Source organism: Lissotriton vulgaris, chromosome 5 (assembly GCF_964263255.1).
Source record: "Lissotriton vulgaris chromosome 5, aLisVul1.2, whole genome shotgun sequence".
In the NCBI taxonomy this organism is placed as follows: domain Eukaryota; kingdom Metazoa; phylum Chordata; class Amphibia; order Caudata; family Salamandridae; genus Lissotriton; species Lissotriton vulgaris.
The window spans coordinates 979386068-979405303 of NC_141693.1; the positions used below are offsets into that span (position 1 = coordinate 979386068).

Below are 19236 nucleotides of genomic sequence, written 5' to 3' on the forward strand. Positions count from 1 at the left end.
AGCATCGTAAAGGAACTCTCCAACCCCAGTGCCAACACCAACGACATCCCGCCCTCAAAAGAACTGTGCGACTCACTAGCCATCTTCTTCCACCGCAAGATCGCTGACATCCATGACAGCTTCAACACCACAACCGCCCGACTACGCCAGACTCCACCTCCCCTGTGAACACCACCTGCGTCATCCGCCTGACCACCTGGTCCAACGTCAACGACGACGAGACACGCAAGGTCATGAACTCCATCCACTCAGGATCTCCATCAGACCCATGCCCACACCACATATTCAACAAAGCAGATGCAGCCATTGCACCCCAATTACGGAAGGTCATCAACATCTCCTTCGAATCAGCGACTTTCCTGGAAAGCTGGAAGCACGCCGAAATCAACGCCCTCCTCAAAAAGCCCAGGCGGACCCCAAGGACTTCCGGCCCATCTCCCTGCTCCTGTTCCCGGCAAAGGTCATTGAGAAAATCGTCAACAGGCAACTGACCCGCCACCTGGAAGACAACAACATCTTGGACCCGTCCCAGTCCAGATTCAGACGAAACCACAACACAGAGACAGCCCTCATCGCTGCCACAGACGACATCAGGCGCCAACTAGACAACATCAGCCCTCATCCTCCTGGACCTGTCGGCCGCCTTCGACACGAGGATCACCTTCAAGCTCCTCACCCACGCACACAAAGCACTCCACAACGCCGGACCAGCCTACCTTAACAGCAGACTCAGCTTCTACATCCACCACCCACCAGCTCCGCTCCGCCAGCCTCACCCTTGCTGCTGTCCCCCGCATCCAACGAACGACCTCCGGCGGCAGATTCTTCTCCTACCTCGCTGCCAAGCCCTGGAACACCCTCCCTACCCACATACGGCAGACCCAAGACCTACTCGCCTTTAGAAGACTCCTCAAGACCTGGCTCTTCGGGCAGTAGCAGCACCCCCCTCCCCTCAGCGCCTTGAGACCCTCACGGGTAAGTAGCGCACTCTACAAGAACTCTGATTGATAGATTGATTGACGTTTGCAGCGTGTCAATTGAAGTGCGCTGCAGGGGAGCGGTGCATGGAGCCAGAGACGATCGGCTCAGCGACCCTGCCGTGAGTAGCGCGCACCACATTAAAGTAGAGGGAAGATCTGCTGAGTTCGCAGGTGCGACACCCTCTGGCCGATCAGCACACAGGGAGCAGACCAAGAGAGGCATAGGCAGACCTGCACCAGACACGACATAGACTGGGTCCTGGGACTCCCACGAGGCCCCTGAGAGCTGAATAAAACAGTCCCACAGCTACGGTACAACAACAGGTGGGAGCGTGAATGAGAGGGTTGGACTGATCCTAGAGCTGACAATACTGCACAACACTCCTGCGCCCTGGTATGGATACCCGCTCTGTGGAGGGGACAGCAGAGGGCACACCAGGGCAGAAGGGCATAGAGGACTCATATTGAGGGCAACAGATTGAAATGCCTGAAGGTGGAAGGCACAGGAACACAAATGGCTGGTATACGAGTGACGCACAAGACGCATGTGTGAGTCCCGGCAGCTGCTCACTGGGCATAGTGAGGCCAATGCTGGGACGTCCTCTGGCCGAACTGCGGGAAGGTGGCAGACTAGGAGTGGCACAGACAGTCCAGAACCAGACAAGGAGCAGAGTGGGATCTGGGAATCCCCTGAGAACTGAGTGAAACAGTTCTGTAGCTCCAGTGGAACGGTGGATGGGAGCGGGACTGAGGAGGCTGGGCTGATACTAGAACTGATAGCTCTGCATATCATGCCTGCAATAGGGTGTGGGTCATTCTGTAAAGCAGGAGACGCACCCGGACGGTAGAACATAAGGGACACCTATCAGGGAAAGCATTCTGAGATATCTGAAGGTGTGGAGGACACAGGGGCACTAAAGAAAGGCCCACGGGTGACGCAGAAGACGCCTGAGGGAGCCCCTGCGGCTGCTCACCAGACATAGCGAAGCCCATGGCGCAGAGACGGTCATACTTGCGGTGAGTTGGAGGTGTGCAACATAGCTCGCAGGGGATTGGCAGCATAACTCATCACAGAACCGAGAGCGCAAATACATACTGGGACCTAATCGTCGAGGGTGACATGGGAGGTGGTCGGAGGGCTGAGGTGACCGCCCGGGCCCACTGGCGGTTGCGCCTTGACTTCCCCCCGAGTGACGGTTTCGAATGGCGAGGGACAAGGACACCAAAACACCGAAATGGGAAAATGGACAAGTTCACTAAGCCGCTGCAGGCGCAGGATCCCTCCGCCACGGGCCCGGCGGGTCCCCATGATAATAATGTTATCCTGCAGGCTATCCAGTCTTCTAGAGAGGCGCTTGAAGGTAAAATTGATGAGATTAAACTTTGTCAACCTGCTACGTCAAGACCTGAGGAAGGTCTCAGAGAAAGTCACTCAAGCGGAACACCTTATCTCGGAAGTCGAAGATACCACCCGTACACTGCGTAGTGAGGTCACGGCCCTGATGACTGCCATGAAGGATGTCCTCTGGAGGGTTGATGATGCAGAAAACAGAGCCAGACAAAATAATCTCCACTTTCTTGGCTTTCCAGAGGCCATTGAAGAGACGGATGCTGGTGCCTACCTGCGCAAGTGGCTATTGGCTAGCTTCCCGGATGTTCATTTTTCACCATGTTTCATTATAGAGAAAGCACACAGAATACCTGGGTCAGGCCCCCAACTGGAGCACCCCGCGACCACTGATTGCAAGGTTCCTTACCTACCAAGACAGAGATCTACTTCTCAGGGCATTCTGGCAAAAGGGGAAGTCAGGCTGGAAAACACAAGGATCATGGTGTTCCCAGACTACTCGCGGGAGGTACAGAAGCAACGTAAAACGTTCGACTCAGTGAAGGACAAACTGCGACAAATGCAAATCATATATATGCTCCTCTTTTCTGCCAAACTTAAAGTGATTTATCAAGCCCGGTCCATATTCTTCAACACTCCGGAAGAGGCGTGGCACTGGCTGGAGGAACGCCCCATTCCGAGAGTCACTGGAGATGTGCTGCCGCGCTCTGGGACGGTCCGGTCACTTCGCAGTAATAGACCTAGATTTCAGCAGCGTATCAGGAGAAATACAGAGGTTGTCCCAAACACAACTCTTAGATCGACACGATACAGGAACAGAATACTGACGGTGACCACTCTGCAAGCGCTGGACCCAGAAAGCATGCAGCGCCTAGACAGCACCATAGGAACAGGAAAACTGAAGGAAACGGTCATGAGACACTCGGCAGACTGCACGGATCAAGACATTACGACGGACTCGGAGGAAGATCATCCGTTGCTGCAAAACATTAACCTAGTAGAAGGTATGAGAGAGACTGCCACTGGGAATGGGAAAGACATTCGGAACCAACCAGTGTCTGCAGAAGTTGATGAGCACTAAATGGCCCGAGGAGCATCGGGGTGACCGGACCGCAGAAGGACATTGCGCACTATCCCAGGTGTCCTATCCTTGTGATTTTTGACTTTCTACACCCACTAATCCCTTTTTCCCTTTCCACTCCCTGTTTTTACCTCCCGCGCCCCACCCCTTCCCTCCCCCCTTTTTTTCCCAGGTTTGGACTGTGTGGCTATTGTAATTTGCAGTGGGAACACCTGTCCAATTTACTGGGCTTTGCATTCTAAAGCTTAAGGGCCCACTCACATTGGGCCCAAGGGGGGCAGAGGATCTACACAGGGAGGGGCTGGAGGGGCAGGACACAGTTTAAGCTACAAAGTTTCCGGGGGTGGTCGATAGACCTCACCAATCTGATCACGACGCAGTTGGTCCCGTTGACCCTGGGGATAGTCGGATGGATATTGGGGGGGTTTGGGAGGGTGGGTGGGGGATTTGGGTTGGGGTTCCGTTACAGTTGAGTGGCAAAACAAGAATGCATCAGACATCATGGAATTGCAGAAACAACAACAGTGTGGAGGGGGAAGAGAGTTCGCTGAGGGACTAACCTTTGTACATCACCGAGATGGCTATACCTAATTCAGAAGTGTATTCGATCCTCTCCTGGAATGTGAATGGGATGGGGAATAAGGTTAAAAGAGGGTTGGTGGCAGCATACTGTAAGAGATTGAAACCAGATGTAATTCTCCTACAGGAACTCACTTAAAGGGCACTCAGTGTGGGTTTCTGGGTCGAGGGGCGTACAAAACATTGGCCCATGCTGGATTCTCTACCGGGGCGAGGGGGGTGGCAATACTCATTAGGAAAAACCCACCCTTTAGACTAGAACGCACCTTGGCTGACCCTTGTGGCACATATGTAGCGGTCAAGGAAGTGTGGAAAAGAAGGCACGTCACCTTTATTAGTGTATACGCACCACCCAAGCTCCAGAGGCAAACGATGGAGAAACTCGCAGCAATTTTACTAGAGGCGGGCTCCGACACACATATTATTGGGGGCGACTTTAATGATGTGATGGACCCTACAAGTGACCGCAAGACTGTCCCAACGGTAGACCCCAAGGAGACGCCACTTAAATGGTTTGTAGATACACTAGCACTCATGGATGTATGGCGAAGGCAACATCCCCAGAGTAGAGCCTACTCCTTTTATTCAGGGCCCACAAAGCTTTTTCAAGGATAGATTACATATTTACCCCAGTGGGAGAACTAGGAGAGATACGAGAGGGAGAATATTTAGCAAGGGGTCTCTCAGACTACTCCCCTTTATGGCTCACGGTGAGAGCTCATGTAAAACGACCAAACGGGGAATGGAAATTATACCCTTGGGAACTCAAAGATATTCAGGTGGCTAGGGAACAGGGTTGACACTGAGTTGTATTTTAGAGAGAGCGTGGGGTCGGTGGACTCTGCCATTACATTGTGGGATGCATACAAATCTATATTGCGTGATAGGGCACAAAATATAATAGCCCATAAAAAGCAGAAAGAGGAGGAGGATATCTCCGGGTTGAAATCTCAAATCCTGCAGCTTGAATCACAGGCAAGTAAGGGTGACGATCCCTTATTGCTCCGCAGCCTACAACTCCTTAGGCAGGAATATTTTGCGCTGGCTAAAAGAGATGCACAACACGCGATACAAGCCATGCACCAGCTTCTGTATGATGTAGGAGACAAAACAGGTAAGACTGCAAGCGTGGCTTAGCAAAAAAGAGCTGGATAGCATGAGGGTTTCTCAAATTCAGACGGAGGACGGACTAACCCATTTAACTCAGGTTGCAATAGCTAACGCTTTTGCGGACTATTATGAGGCCTTTTACACGCAACGCGAGCAAGCTGAGCCGTCACAGATACAGGTATATCTCTGAACACTACGGCTCCCCAAATTAACAGATAGCAAATCAAAGACACTAGACGAGAAGATTACAACAGAAGAAATAATGGCATCCATTGGTCAGTTGAAGACTGGGAAGGCCCCAGGACCTAATGGACTACCTCCGGAATTTTTCAAGCAACACGCAACGCTTTTTGAGCCGTATCTCCTCCACTTATACTTGGAGGCCCATGAGATAGGAAGTCTCCCAAGAGACTTGCGGACAGTCACGATCGCAGTAATCCCAAAAAAGGACAGACCACCACAGGTGTGCAGCTCCTATCGCCCTATCTCTCTCATAAACCTAGAGACCAAGATATTAGCCAGAATTCTATCAAACAGGCTCGCAGCAGTAATCCCTGGGCTCATTCATAGTGACCAATCTGGCTTCATGCCTAAACGGTCGACGAGACTTAACTTGAGGAGGTTGCATAACTGGTTTGAGGTGGCAAACAAACGAGAAGAGCCACATCCTTTCCTGTCACTGGATGCCAAAAAGGCATTCGACACTGTGCACTGGCCCTTTCTTATGTCTGCACTAGAGGAGTTCGGATTTGGTCTGGAGTTTCGGCGCTGGATTGCCGTACTTTACGAAAAACACATGGCTAGGGTCAGAGTCAATGGGGTGGTGTCACAGGACTTCCATATAGGTAGGGGCACTCGACAGGGATGTCCACTATCTCCCCTACTTTTTGCATTAGTGCTGGAACCACTAGCCTGTGCGATCAGAATGCACCTGGATATAACGGGGTTTCGAAGAGGAGAGAATGATGGTACTGACGAACGCATATCCCTTTATGCAGATTACATATTAATGTATGTCACAAACCCCAGAATTGCACTCCCCGCAATCATGGACAGTTGTGAAAACTATGGTGCACATGCCGGATATAAAATCAACTGGGGGAAGTCGTATTTATACCCAGTAGATAAGAGCGGCGGTTACACAGTTGGCCCAAGCCGACTTCAACTGGCACGAGAGGGCATAAAATACCTAGGGATCTATGTTACAACTGATAAGGCAAGGGCACTGGATCATAACCTTTACAGGGTGCTTCGGGAATTTCGCGCAGACGTGGAGAGATAGAGGGCCTTACCGCTGACACTGTTAGGCAGAGCAGCACTGTATAAAATGATAGTGCTCCCTAAATTTCTTTACGTATTACAAAACACCTATCAATTAATATCAGCAGAGGTGTTTAAGAAAATTGATGACACATTACGGACATTTCTCTGGGATGGGAAACCACAGAGGGTTGCACTGGCGACGTTACAACAAAATCAATATAATGGAGGAATCTCTCTGCCGGATCTTCGGGCATATTACTGGGCGGCCCATTTAGTGGTGATAAATGAATGGCAGTACATGGATAAAGATCATTCCACATATGCACTTGAACACTCACAATTCATTCAGCGTCCGCACACACATTACATATATGGAGGGAAGGGCACGGCACAGCTCCTGACTGTGACAAGGATTGTTGTAACAGCATGGAAACAGGCTGAACGACAAATGAAATGGGATGGCAGGGTCACCAGAAAAACGCCACTATGGGTGGGGGATTGGCTCCAGGAAATCACAAAGTTGCGAGGTTTCCGACAATGGGACCTGCTAGGTATTTCACAACTTAAGGACGTACTGCACCGTAAAGAGCTGGTCACTTTCCCACACCTTCAGGCTGAATTTGATATGAACGCAACCCAACACTACAATTACCTGCAACTGGCCCATGCATGGCGGGTGCAACACATAGACACAACTGGCATTCCTGAATCCGCGCCCTTAGAGGGACGAATCTTGATGGGGGAGTTAGAGTAAAAAGAGCGTCACATGGACATACAGAACGATAATTAATAATAAGCCACATACGTTAAAGAAGCTGCGGGTGACATGGGAGTTGGAATTGGGAGAGATGGAGGACTTAGATTGGGAAATGGCGCTGATGCATCCTCGAGAGGTGGCCATTAAATCACAGCTTAGATGGATTCAATTCAAATAGCTGCACAGAGTGTACTATGACAGGGCACAACTGCATCGTATAGGGAGGGTGAAGACACCTGATTGTTTGCGCTGTAGATCGTCAGAGGGTACATTCTTCCATACAGTATGGGACTGCTCAAAGATCCAGCGGTACTGGGCTACACTGTTGGAGGAACTAGGGAATATTCTGGGAGGGACAATTCTGCTTTAACCCAAGTTTGTACTGCTAGGAATATCCACTGAAATTGACCTCCCCAGGCCAAAGTTAATCTTACTCCAATTGGGATTGGTGGTAGCGAAATGTGACTTGGCTAAGGCATGGGGTGCGGAGACAATTCCATACCTAGTTGAATGGAAAAGGAGTATGGACATGTATATGCTGGGGGAAAAGACGACTTATAAAGCACCGGGCTGCCCCAAAAAGCTTTGGAAAATATGGAAGCTATGGCTGGAATACTATGGACTCACAATAATCTCCTAGGGTGGGTATGCAGATGGAGGAGGTGGAGGGGCCTCCTGAGGATGTACTGGTGTATAATGCGACCAACTGAATGTCCATCACTGTTATTTGAATATGATACAGATGTCGAACTGAATATGTCAATATGTTTTGCTACTGAAGAATGTTTTCATATTGCAATTAAGAAAATGCCAATAAAAATATTTCAACAAAAAAAAAAGATTCTAGAATCTTGACAAGAGGAAAATGTTATAGGGTACAGAGATAGAGGTTGATCACAGGAGAGAGTGAAGATAGAAACGATGAGAAAGAAAAAGAGAAAAGGATGGATAAGACCAAAGAATGGTAAGCAAACAGATGGATGAAACTAGAGTGAAGAAGTAATTAAAAAGGAAGAGAACAACTATTTCACAGAGGGTTTATTAATGAGGAGTAGGGGAAGATGAGCATCATAAAATAAAGAAGATGGTATGAGAGGTGGATGAAGGAAGATTAAAAATGAGTCTGAGGAAGTACCTTGCATGAAGCATGATAATGATGAGCAAAATGGCTGATGCGAGTAGGGGGATGAGTAAGCATGTACTGAGTCGGGCGATAAAAGGTGAGCAGAGGGAGAGGAGTACAGAAATGTGAAGGCGGAGGATGATGCTTGTGAAGGATGTGGATGATGAGAAATGAAGGTGGTCACATGGGAGGGTCTTAAGCAAATTAAAAGTGATGGGGAGGGGCCAGATAAGGACTCCCATAGGAGGGTCATGAGCAATTTATAAGTGGTGGGGGAAGGGCCAGATAAGATTGTGAATGGGCTAAAGGATAGTGGGCGAGTGAGAGGGAGTAGAGATTTAATGACCCGGAGGGTGATGGGTAAAGAGGGGGTGATGATAGTGGGAAAGCCTGATGGGAATGGGAGAGATTGGTGGGAGACAGGAGAATGGGAAAAATGACAAAGCATGCCAATCACTGTTTAGGAGAGAAAGTTAAATTTTGAGGCACTTACATGAGCCGCACGTTTCCTCTGTTCCCCTTAAAATACATTCTGCTCAAACTACTGACAATAAAATAGTGGTTGAGAAAATAGCCACCAAATTACACGTCCAGTCATCAACCTCAGCAGATGTGGTAGATAAGGGTAAAAACCGTCCCACATTTGATGTCTGGCTTGGGTTTGTTGCTCAAGTTGCAACTTTGATTGCTCTTCATATTGTTACCTCACTTATGTAGCTAAAATAAGCATAATCCTAGGTCTTTGTAGATCTCATTTGTGCTCATGAGTATGCTCTATATAATCCAGGCATTAGTGCTGCCACAGTTTAGAAAGTGGAGAGCTACCAGTGAAGAACAAAACCAAAGATAGAGAAGTGCCAGTCCCAATTACGTACACACAGGCGCTCACATAAGCACATGCACACTGCTCGTTCCTTTACATGCAAAAAATCTGTACTCCATAGGCTCCAGCAGTGAAGGTGAGGCTGACGGGAAACAGCCTTTACTACGCAACCGTTACAACGCATGCTGTTGCAACAAAAAAGGTGTGTAGCAGTGGGTAGAAGGTTTTGGATTTAACTCTAACACCTTCCCTACTGTTGCACACACTGGCGTTGGAATAGAAAATTATTCTATTCCAACTTCAGGTGCTCCCCGACAGAAAGTTGGGGTAAAAGTTGGCATTGCAACGGCATGCGTTGTAATGGCATGCGTTGTAACGTCACATATTCAGGCTGACAGAAGAGGTTGAGATGGTGAGTCCAGGGTGTGGTGGAGAGAGAGAGATGGGTGAGGTGAAGAGAGGAGAAGGTGAATCAGAGAGACAGCAGGTTAATAGGGAAGAGGCTGAGGCAGGAGGGAGGATAGTTTGAAAAATGAGGATGGTGAGTGGGAGAGAAGGGCAAGGAAGAGAGAGAAGGGTGAGGAAGAGAAAGTAGGGTGAGGAGGAGATAGAACGGTGAGGTGGAGAGAGAAGGGTAAGGTGGAAATAGAAAGGTGAAGTGGAGTTGAATTACAGTGAGAGGATGGCGAGGTCAGATGAGAGAGTGAAAACAGAATAAGACAGAAATAGAGAAGCGTGAAGAGAAGAAAGAGAAGGGCACAGCCTGAAAACATGCGGATAAGGTGGGGAAAGAGCAGGATGAGTTGAAGAGCGTGACGTGGGAGGAAGTAGAGGGTGAGGTGAGTGAGAAAACAGGTGAAATGAGGACAAAGGAGGGTGAAGTCAAGCGAGAGGAAGGAGAGACAGAGAGAAAGGAGTGTGAGGTGGAGAAAGCAGAAGAGATCATGCCCATAGATTTAAACCCCTAGAAATACACAGTAAAAACGAGTAGATAGAATCTGGCAGCAGGTATGGTATGCAGTTCCCATCCGTACAAGACTGTCAAGCATGCCCAGACTCAGCTTTCAGAAACCTGGTAGAGCCTGGACAACACCGCTCATCTTTATGGCCCACCCATGCTTCTTCATGGCCCTCCTAGATCCCAAATCTCAAGCAGGGCCTGATTGCAGTACGATTAATTGGTGAACCACGGGTGGAATGATCAAACTCAAATAACTATAAAGTTCATTCACCAAAGTCTTCTAACTGCTAACATATGCATTGCTGATGTGGCAAATAAAATATGCTTCCATTATCCACCATCAAATGCACTTGAGCAATAAGACATGGTGAAGATGTGTTGCCACTGTACCTTCTGCAATATGAAGTAGGTTCAAGTTCAGGAGAGAAGAGAACAAAGTAATATAACTTTCAGACCAGGAACTGTTAAAAAGAATCATGTTAGAGAAATGATATGAGGGTATCTGAGCATTTAAGTTTATTTTACTATTTAAAATAGAGGGTTATCACCAGATCTCAACCACAGAAATAGCACATTAACAACACACAAAATGCTCACCTCTTTTTCAAATATAGATCTGGTGTTAACTTTGCACCTTTAAACGTGGAAACACTCTTTCTTGGTGTTATTTACCATTTAATGTTAAGGTTGAATATCACACAATTAAGGACATTTAGTATTTTGGCAAATGATCAACTAAACTCTAAATGGCCTGCTAAAAGGTTATGAATAGGGTACACTCATTACAACCTATGCATTCATATTTTTGCCATACAGTCTGCGTATGAGTTTTTTTTAATCATTCTTTTTTATTAAGTTTCAGTTAACATTCTGCCCCACATCGGAGCTCGAGAAAGACCACATCAAATGCACTCAGTGAGATGAATATCATCATAACATATTAAAGAAAAAGAATGCAAACAAAAATCAAAATAAGAACAATAACTTGATATGGTACAGTCATCATGCTGCTTGTTCCCTACATCTAAATCCCCAACGCATTGCAAGGAACAGTCACTTAACTATTTCCCAGTTCCTGTTCCTCAGTAGCAATTCCCCCACGCCCTTCTATATCGCAGGAACAGCACAATGGTGTTCATGGGAGCACTTATTCAGAATCCTTAGCAGGGGATGTCTTTCTGTTTCCTTTTTTTTACGTCCCTCCCGTTCCTCCGCAGCTCCTGTTGTCACCTGACCTCCTAAATCCTGGGTGTTGTTGCTTCTCTTCAGCTTCCCTTCCCCATTTACGTTTGTATGTTTCAGGTCAGAATGGGCTCCGTTCTGCGTATGATGTTAATTTCACATACTACTAAATCAAGCTTTAATAAGGAAGCTTAAGCTACCGTTGTTTAATTCAAGGGTACTCATTTTGAAGCTATTCGAAAGGATGATAGGCAGAGTCGGGATGCCTTGGACTGATACCCGTTGACAACTGTGTCACACTGAGCTCCGTGCAACTGTCTGAGCTGCTAGGCCACCTCGCTTTCCAAGGGAATAGTCGATTCAGACAGTGCTCAAAAGTTAAGCACATGATACGCCCTGAAACATCTCAGGCTCTTATTGGTCTGTTGTGGCTTCAACACTCATCTCATCATAAAGAGCAGTTCGCAGTTGCTTGCTTTATAGTGTAGGCTTCCTGGGTGCCTGGATGCTTATGGTTAGCACTATATATGATTGCTCACAATGGTGCACGCTTCATGGTTTGGTTAAAATCGGGTCAGAAGCATGGAACATAAGCTTAGTTGCTAAAATCCTCTTTCTGATCACAACAGTGCATAATGGCTCCAACTAGACCAACAGCCGTTTCATGAAAGGTGCAGTGGTGCAAGCAGAGCCATATGCCTGTTTGTAAATTTACTGAGAGCCTCATTTACGGGTTTTACAATAGGCCATTGCTGCAGGCCTCTCTGCTGTGCTGTTCTACAGTAAAAGAAAAGGGCAGGAATGAGCCGTATCCATGAGCTATAGCGCATTCCTGTCATTTTCCCCAGCGCTGGCGCACAATGAGCTGCCATGCGCCAACGTGCGGGAACCTTTGCACCATGGTGCAAGGGTGCCAGTGTTGAGGGGAAAATAGTTTTTGTGCAGGAAGGGAAACCTTCCTGCACAAAAACAATCACAAGAGGGTTATTTCCTTTTCTATGTCTGCTGCAGAATACTGGAGGCGTAAGTTTTTGGCGCTGCCTCAGATTTACAATTTCTCGTAAATCTTGGGCAGTGTCAAAAAGCCATGGATGTGGCTGGGAACACCCCCAGCAACAGCCCAGGAACGCCCCTTTAACACAGAAAACTGTGTTAAAGCTAACTATATTTATGAGGCAGAATTCAAAGTGGCGTACTGCTGCCTCATAAATATTGAGCAGGCTCCTGTGCCACAGTATGTCACAAAAAGTGACATTCTGGTGGTGCAAAGGGTCCTCGTAAATGAGGCCCTGATTGTCTAAAGCGCGTACATTTAACATTTGCCGCAGGCAGCACGCTGGGAAATAGGGAAAGGCAAACGCTGCTCTGTTTCTTGGCTGCACTGTCTGCACCTAATGCACTAACGTGAAGAATTTCCGAGTGTATGCATTTCAGTATTACTGCACTTAAGACATTGTCGTAAAAACAGCTGACAGCTCTGCTGTGCACCAGCACACTAGATGATATCTCCAAATGTTTTGTTAGGAATTGTATTTACTTGGCAATCCAGCAGCCTTTCACTTTGTCCACTCCTTCGATTTCAAAGACAGCAGGGCTTTGCTGATCTTAAAGTTTTGTTCATAACAATTTCTTTTCATTACTGCAAAATATGTTTTCTATGTTATATACGAAATGCCAATAAAACAAATTTAAAAAGGACAATTTCTTTTCATAATTGCTATTCAGAAACTATGTCAGATGGGCTGCTCCTCTGGTGGTGGCAAGTTTTTCTTTTCATCAGTTTACTAAATAGTTCTCACTAGCAGAGAAATTACATAGCAGGGAGAGCTTACCCTAGTACTTCTGCTGCTCTTTAGTGCAGGTAAATCATATAATCCACTCTAGCAGACAATATGGTATAAAAAACAATGGTAGGAGGGCAACGCTCCAAATGGATCCATCGACAGGGGCGCCCTATGGTTGACAAGAATAGACATTCATTATTGAGGAGGTAGGGGACAACTGTACCCATGCATACTGCTGGAGAGAAATAGAGCTGGAACAAGCAGTCTTGAAGACTGTGAGAAGCGTGATGCCCTAGAACCTGTAAAGATTCAAAATGGTGATGGCTCAGTATACTGGCCATGAAGATTAGAGGCCTGCTCCCCATCCCCCACGTATATGTGTGAAGGAGGAGGTCTAAAGCTAAGAAGTAAGTTGGGGGAAAGATAGTGCCAGGATGGCATCTTTTTGTTACTGGGTAGCTCTGACATGGAAGATAACTGGGTAGGTGGTGCCCACAGGCCTTTCACAATCAGGCACAAGTTGACCTGGCAGACGATCCACTAGGGAATCAGCATGGCTGAACAGCCTAGAGTTTCAGCCATTCTATTGGTCCTTTTGTTTAGCATGTACCCTTCACTATCGCTGGCACGTGACACATCCCTAGATAACGTTGAGGACTATAGTCACCTTGGTGTAGTCCATGCCTGAAAACTCAAATTCATGATCTACAGACACAGGAAAAAAAGTCCTGCATGATTTACCCCAACTACATCCAACTAATCCATTCTCTCCAGGAAGCAATAGCAAAAAACAGATTTTCATTCTGCCCAAAATATGCCTTCTGTGCAAAATTAATGGTCAGTGACTACGTGATAGTTGTATTTTGGGTACACCGAATCCTCGCCTCAAATCATGATCTACCAACATAGAAAAACCGGCCAGCTCTTTTTCCCACAACTGCACCCAACTAATCCATTCTTCCCCAAGAAGCAATTGCAAAAACCTGATGTTATTGTTGTATACTATGACAAGCAGCCAGGTAGAGTTTTGTTGGTTTCTTTATTGATTCCAAGTAAATATATACATAAGTCTTTATTCCAGTTGCCAGCCCTTACTCCAACCCCACCAAGAGCAGCCTCCCTGCTGCTCAGCCCGTCTCCAACTGTCACCACGGATCCACACAGGCACCCAGGCATTCTATTCATCACAGTCACACCAACATTCCAATACCATCTCTCACTCTAGCTGAGCAGTTAGGAGACAGCTAGGCTGGGTAACATACAATAACACTATGAGGATTTAACAGTTCCCTTTTCCCAAAAAAGCCCACTGTGTAAAATTAATGGTCAGTGACTTTGTGATAGATGTTTTTTGGGTACAAATACTTCCTTTTGATTAACTGTCATGTGCAATGGAAATAGCTCAGTCAATAGCAACAGGTACAGTTCAGTTTAGATGTAAGAGCCCTTGTGGTTCTTCAGAAGTCAATCAGATCGACTCAATAGAAGTCATATCCTAGCAGATTTAAGTTCGAATTCCTTCTGGCACTTCTAGGTCATACCAAATACCTCACTAAACACGTTCATAATACAAAGAAAGTGTTCTCACATTCCTTCAAACTGAATAAACACAGCAACACAGTCACCGCAATAACACAACACAGGTCTGGATTCAGAAACTGCACAATTCATTAGTTTTGCTCTGCCTTTCCAATTCCGCTGGAATTTTATTCTCACGGACTTTGTGGATCAGGTATTTTTAACAAAAGGGCTCTTTCTAAATACCCAATTATAAAATGGGATGATCTGTGCCTTCTTTAAAGTTTCGTTATAATGAATTCATCATACGCAATGGCTTTTGATCTGAACACCATCAAGTGAGTTGAGCTTCCATATTGAAGGTCAATATTTCTTAAATGCCAGCTTCATTAGAACGCTCTCTTGGGAGTTAAAAAGATGCATCCCCACAGACTGCAAGAGCAATCTTAATAGGCTAGCAGCTTCAGAAAAAAAAATCTATATTTATTTTAATCCCGCAAAATCATTTGACCATTTAGACTTTTTTTGTGCTCTGTGCAATTTGTTAGTAATGAATGATCTCTTCAAAGACTTTCTTTCAATTGAAGTTAAATACTAATTCAAAATATTTTATTCAACAAGTATACATTTACATTGTAGATCAATGGGCCCGACAAGGTCTTCGTGTTCAAGTGAGGTACCTCAGGACCATGACAGAAGACTCAGGAAAAAGATATTATTCAAGCCCGAACAAATACAAATTAGTAAGGTAAGCACATTACTTAGACTTGTGAATAGGCAGGGCAAAACCGATATTGTGCCCTTACAACCAGCTGAACATTTTTTACATTATTTGTGTAAGTAAAATGTATTTACTTATGGAAGATCATTTGTAATCTAGTAGGGTAGGGGGAAAAATGCAAAACAAGCTACACATTTAAGGAAAATACTAGCAGAAAAAAGGGTGGATGGTGGCTGGATAATCTCCCACAAAACCCTTGCCAGAGAAATATGCATAGGTGGGCCAGAGTCAAGCTTGACATACTTTTGGGCATCCTTTAGTAGCATGAGTAGAGCTCACAAATTACTCTAAACACGGGGTTTGTCAGTGTAGACATCAATTCAAAATGGAATACAGATAAACTAATAAAAAACCTTTATCTAAGCCAAGGAGGTTCTGAAAAAGTAAAGGTGCTTTAACTAAATACAAAACAGAAAAGTCAATAAAGCGAAGTTTATTATTAAAGTCACGAAAGCTACCTGTTATAATGGACGTCCATGGGGCCCTATCTATGTCTCTGGGAAAGAACACTTGTCAAGATCCACGTGTGTCACAGACATTTTTTTTTTTTTGCTGAATTGGGATTAAGTGATATGCAGGACAGCAAATGGATTACGCCATCCTGTCATTTCTAGCATGAGCCAGTGAAAAAGTCGTATAACACTTAAAAAGGTGCTTTAAATGGTTGGATCAGGTTCCAAGGTAGGGAATATACAGAGTGGAAGCCCTTGGACACAGCGGGTTACAAACATGAAAGAAATCCTGGCCACACAGGCTCACGCAGAAGTCAGTGCAAGATACAAGGGGCCTCATTTATGAAAAGTGACGCATCGCTGTGTGAAAACAGCGAGGCGTCACTTTTCATTGCGCCCTCCTTACGACACCAATGATGCGTCATATTTACAGTATGACGCATCATGTCGCAAGGAGTTACAGATACGTCAGTATTTCTGATTTATCTGTAGGCGCAAAAGTGACGCATTGCTGGAGTGTGTCACAAAAGTGACGCAACTCCAGCAATGTGTCCTTTCACATGGGGCAAGCCCCATGTGAAAGGGCCTGCGTCAGTCTTACTCCTGCTGTGAGGCAGGCATAAGATTTTGACGCATTTGAATCTTAGAAGTGGCGCAGTGAAATCTCATAGATTTCACTGCGTCACTTCCATGACCCTTTCTTGCGTCAATACGCCCCCCTTGCATACATTATACCTGGCTTAGGTATAATGTGGCGCAGGGGTTTACAAAGTGACGCATCTACCTAGATGTGTCACTTTGTAAATATTGCGCAACAAGGCGCATTTTTTACGCCACTGGTGCATCACAAAAAGTGACGCACCCGCGGCGTAAAAGTGACGCAAAGCCTCATAAATGAGGCCCAAGGTCTTTTAAGCATGCTGTGACTTCACTCGGTCAGATCTCTAGTGAACAAAAATAATAAGGTTTGAATTTCCCAGCATATTCATCTTAACAATTAGTGCAAACAGGTTGGTTCCATTACACTGCGTAATGTAATTAATCCAGAACTTGTGAGGACATTTAGCACTATGGAAATGCCCCAGAGTGGTAGATAGAAGGCTCAAGTGGCAAGAACAGGATACATAGTCATCACATACTCTTAAAGGTACTCCTCACTCAGTTCTTGATTTGAGAGTGCAAAGAATCCAGACCTCTACCTCGGGTGATGTGCGCACAAGGAGCCAAATGATAGGTTATCAGCTTCACATTAGGTTTGCAGTAGTAAACCTTCAGCTTAAGAATGTATAATTCACCCATAAGGTAGGCTTTAAAGGCCAACAAGGCAGAGTGAATGGTATTTAAAAAGAAGAACAAATATATGTCCTGGAGGCTAAAAACCTACAAATATGTTTTTCACAGTGACAAGAAAACACTGGGTTATAGTATAACAATTTATAATGCTTAACTTTAGTTTGGGAGCAGCTCGAACCATGATCCAAGGACTCATTTCAACAGTAAGTTAAACTCCAACTTACTTGGTCAAGTCGGAATTGATATCACTATTTCAGAAATGAAATTTTTAGAAAGTTGTCATTTCTCTGCCTCAAAAACAAAGATAGTCCCTCCGTCCTTAGAAACTTCTTTCTTACCCTTCAGATGTTCTGGAAGGCAGAACATTTCTTTGAATAACCCTCACCCACCAGGGTTTCCCCTTGGTGGCATGCTTCATCATTGGGTTCTTCCCATTCCACTGTGGAACAGGGTCTTCTGCAACCTACCAGTATGTGGGAGGACTGATGGTATTAGACTATTCCCGATGAAAAAAGATAGGAGTGGGATGGAGGGTTTTCTAAGAGGAATTATAAATACCTGGCTAGTAGGAAAGATACTATTTATTCTCACCTCTATCCAGTATTATTAAAAAGTGGGAAAGCAAGGAATCTCAATAGGATAATGTCTGTGGATTTCACATGTCAACATGTTTGAAGCCCTACCCCAAGGCTTTTCTTCAGGACCAAGGATATCTACTCCCTGATACCACTACTGTTATCTTGAAGCTCACTGCATGCTGATTAAAAACGAAATAATAAATATCAAAACAAAAGCTCCTAATTGTTAATATTTATCTGAAATCTGCAATGGTACATGAAGGCATAGAGTTAGTAAAATATGGCACGATGGCCATGTCACATTATCCTTAATAAACACTACACCATTGTGGAACGTGTGGTATAGTTTCCTGCTAAACTAAGAGAGCACTAGTGATACCATAAATCCGTTCGGCACAGAAACATATACAAATACAGACACAAACACACGCATATATCTGTTTATCGTGATTGACAAAAAAACATACATGTTATAAGCCTTGATACGGCATCATGAGTCCAATATGGGGGAGAGGGATGCCTTTGGTCACACTCTGTGTGAGAAAAGCAGAGGTCATACTGAGCGTTATGCAGTCAGGCGTATCCATGACGGAAAAAGAAAGGAAAAAGGCTCCACTTCGGGAACATGCCCACCCATGGCTCCGAGGATGCCAGGAAAGGCTGGCGGGGATTGGAGTCGTTGCAGGGCCCCCTTGTGTTGGGGGAAGGTGGTTGTGCACTGGCCATTTCCCTGCACCAGGTGGCAGGCACCGTGTGGTGCCTGCCATGAAGTGTAGGAAAACACACAACATGGTTTTTTGACATTGCGGCAGGTGCTGCAGCCAGCAACACCCACTTCAAAGCTAAAGTAGCAGGATGAAATCTCCTCGGTGGTGGTCGCATCGTAATCGGGGGTGCGGGACAACCGCCTTACAGGGGGGTGGGCCCAGTCCCTGCATCGGCCATCATAATGACCCCCTTAGTTCAGATTGGTCGTACAAGGAAGTACAGTGATTTGCTGAGGAACGCACAATTTGGTAACTTAAGGAAACTGACATTTTGGCACAGGTTTCCTGGTAACACAGTGTGCAATTTAGACCATGGATTGTTGTCTCCTGCCTGTTCACAATGGAAAAAACTTTGTGTTCAGCTTTCTCGTGAGCTAAAGTACATTATTTCAAGTTAAAATACTGGTGACTGACACCATGTGTGAAAAATACAATGTTATTGAAAAAACACTGGTAAGTAAAATGGAAGGCAGGACATTATGTTTACTTTCATATCCGATGCTTCCGCTGACTTAATATGTCATTTGGAACACATTGCTATGGAAAAACATGGGATTAATGCCCAGGGCAGAGGATGGTGTGGGTTCAATTGCCTTTATCATTGTTTGTGAAACGGTGAAGTTTTGTAATGAAGGTTACCTCAACCGTAACACTATCAACATGCTGTTTGTTTGTCTTTTGAGAAGCCAGCATGCGTTTATAAGTGAGTTGGGGGAACGTAAAGGTGTTATTACTGGCAGCTCTTTAACAAAATTCTAATCTTTGCCAGTGCTGATGAGAAACTGGAAGGAGAGTGAGATCAGCAGGAGACTGACCCAAAGGCCTTTCATGCACCATGTCCTGAAGCCCTTTTTTT

The 19236-nt window shown here is 45.7% G+C and overlaps 1 protein-coding gene across 1 annotated transcript in view; it reads left to right on the forward strand.

Moving 5' to 3' along the window:
* Positions 1-19236, forward strand: part of ADAM12 (ADAM metallopeptidase domain 12) — a 364066-nt gene that overhangs the window by 128904 nt on the left and 215926 nt on the right. Inside the window, exon 7 of the mRNA XM_086919547.1 lies at positions 15149-15257. Coding sequence (XP_086775673.1) covers positions 15149-15257 — 109 coding nt within the window. The remainder of the gene's footprint in view (positions 1-15148; positions 15258-19236) is intronic.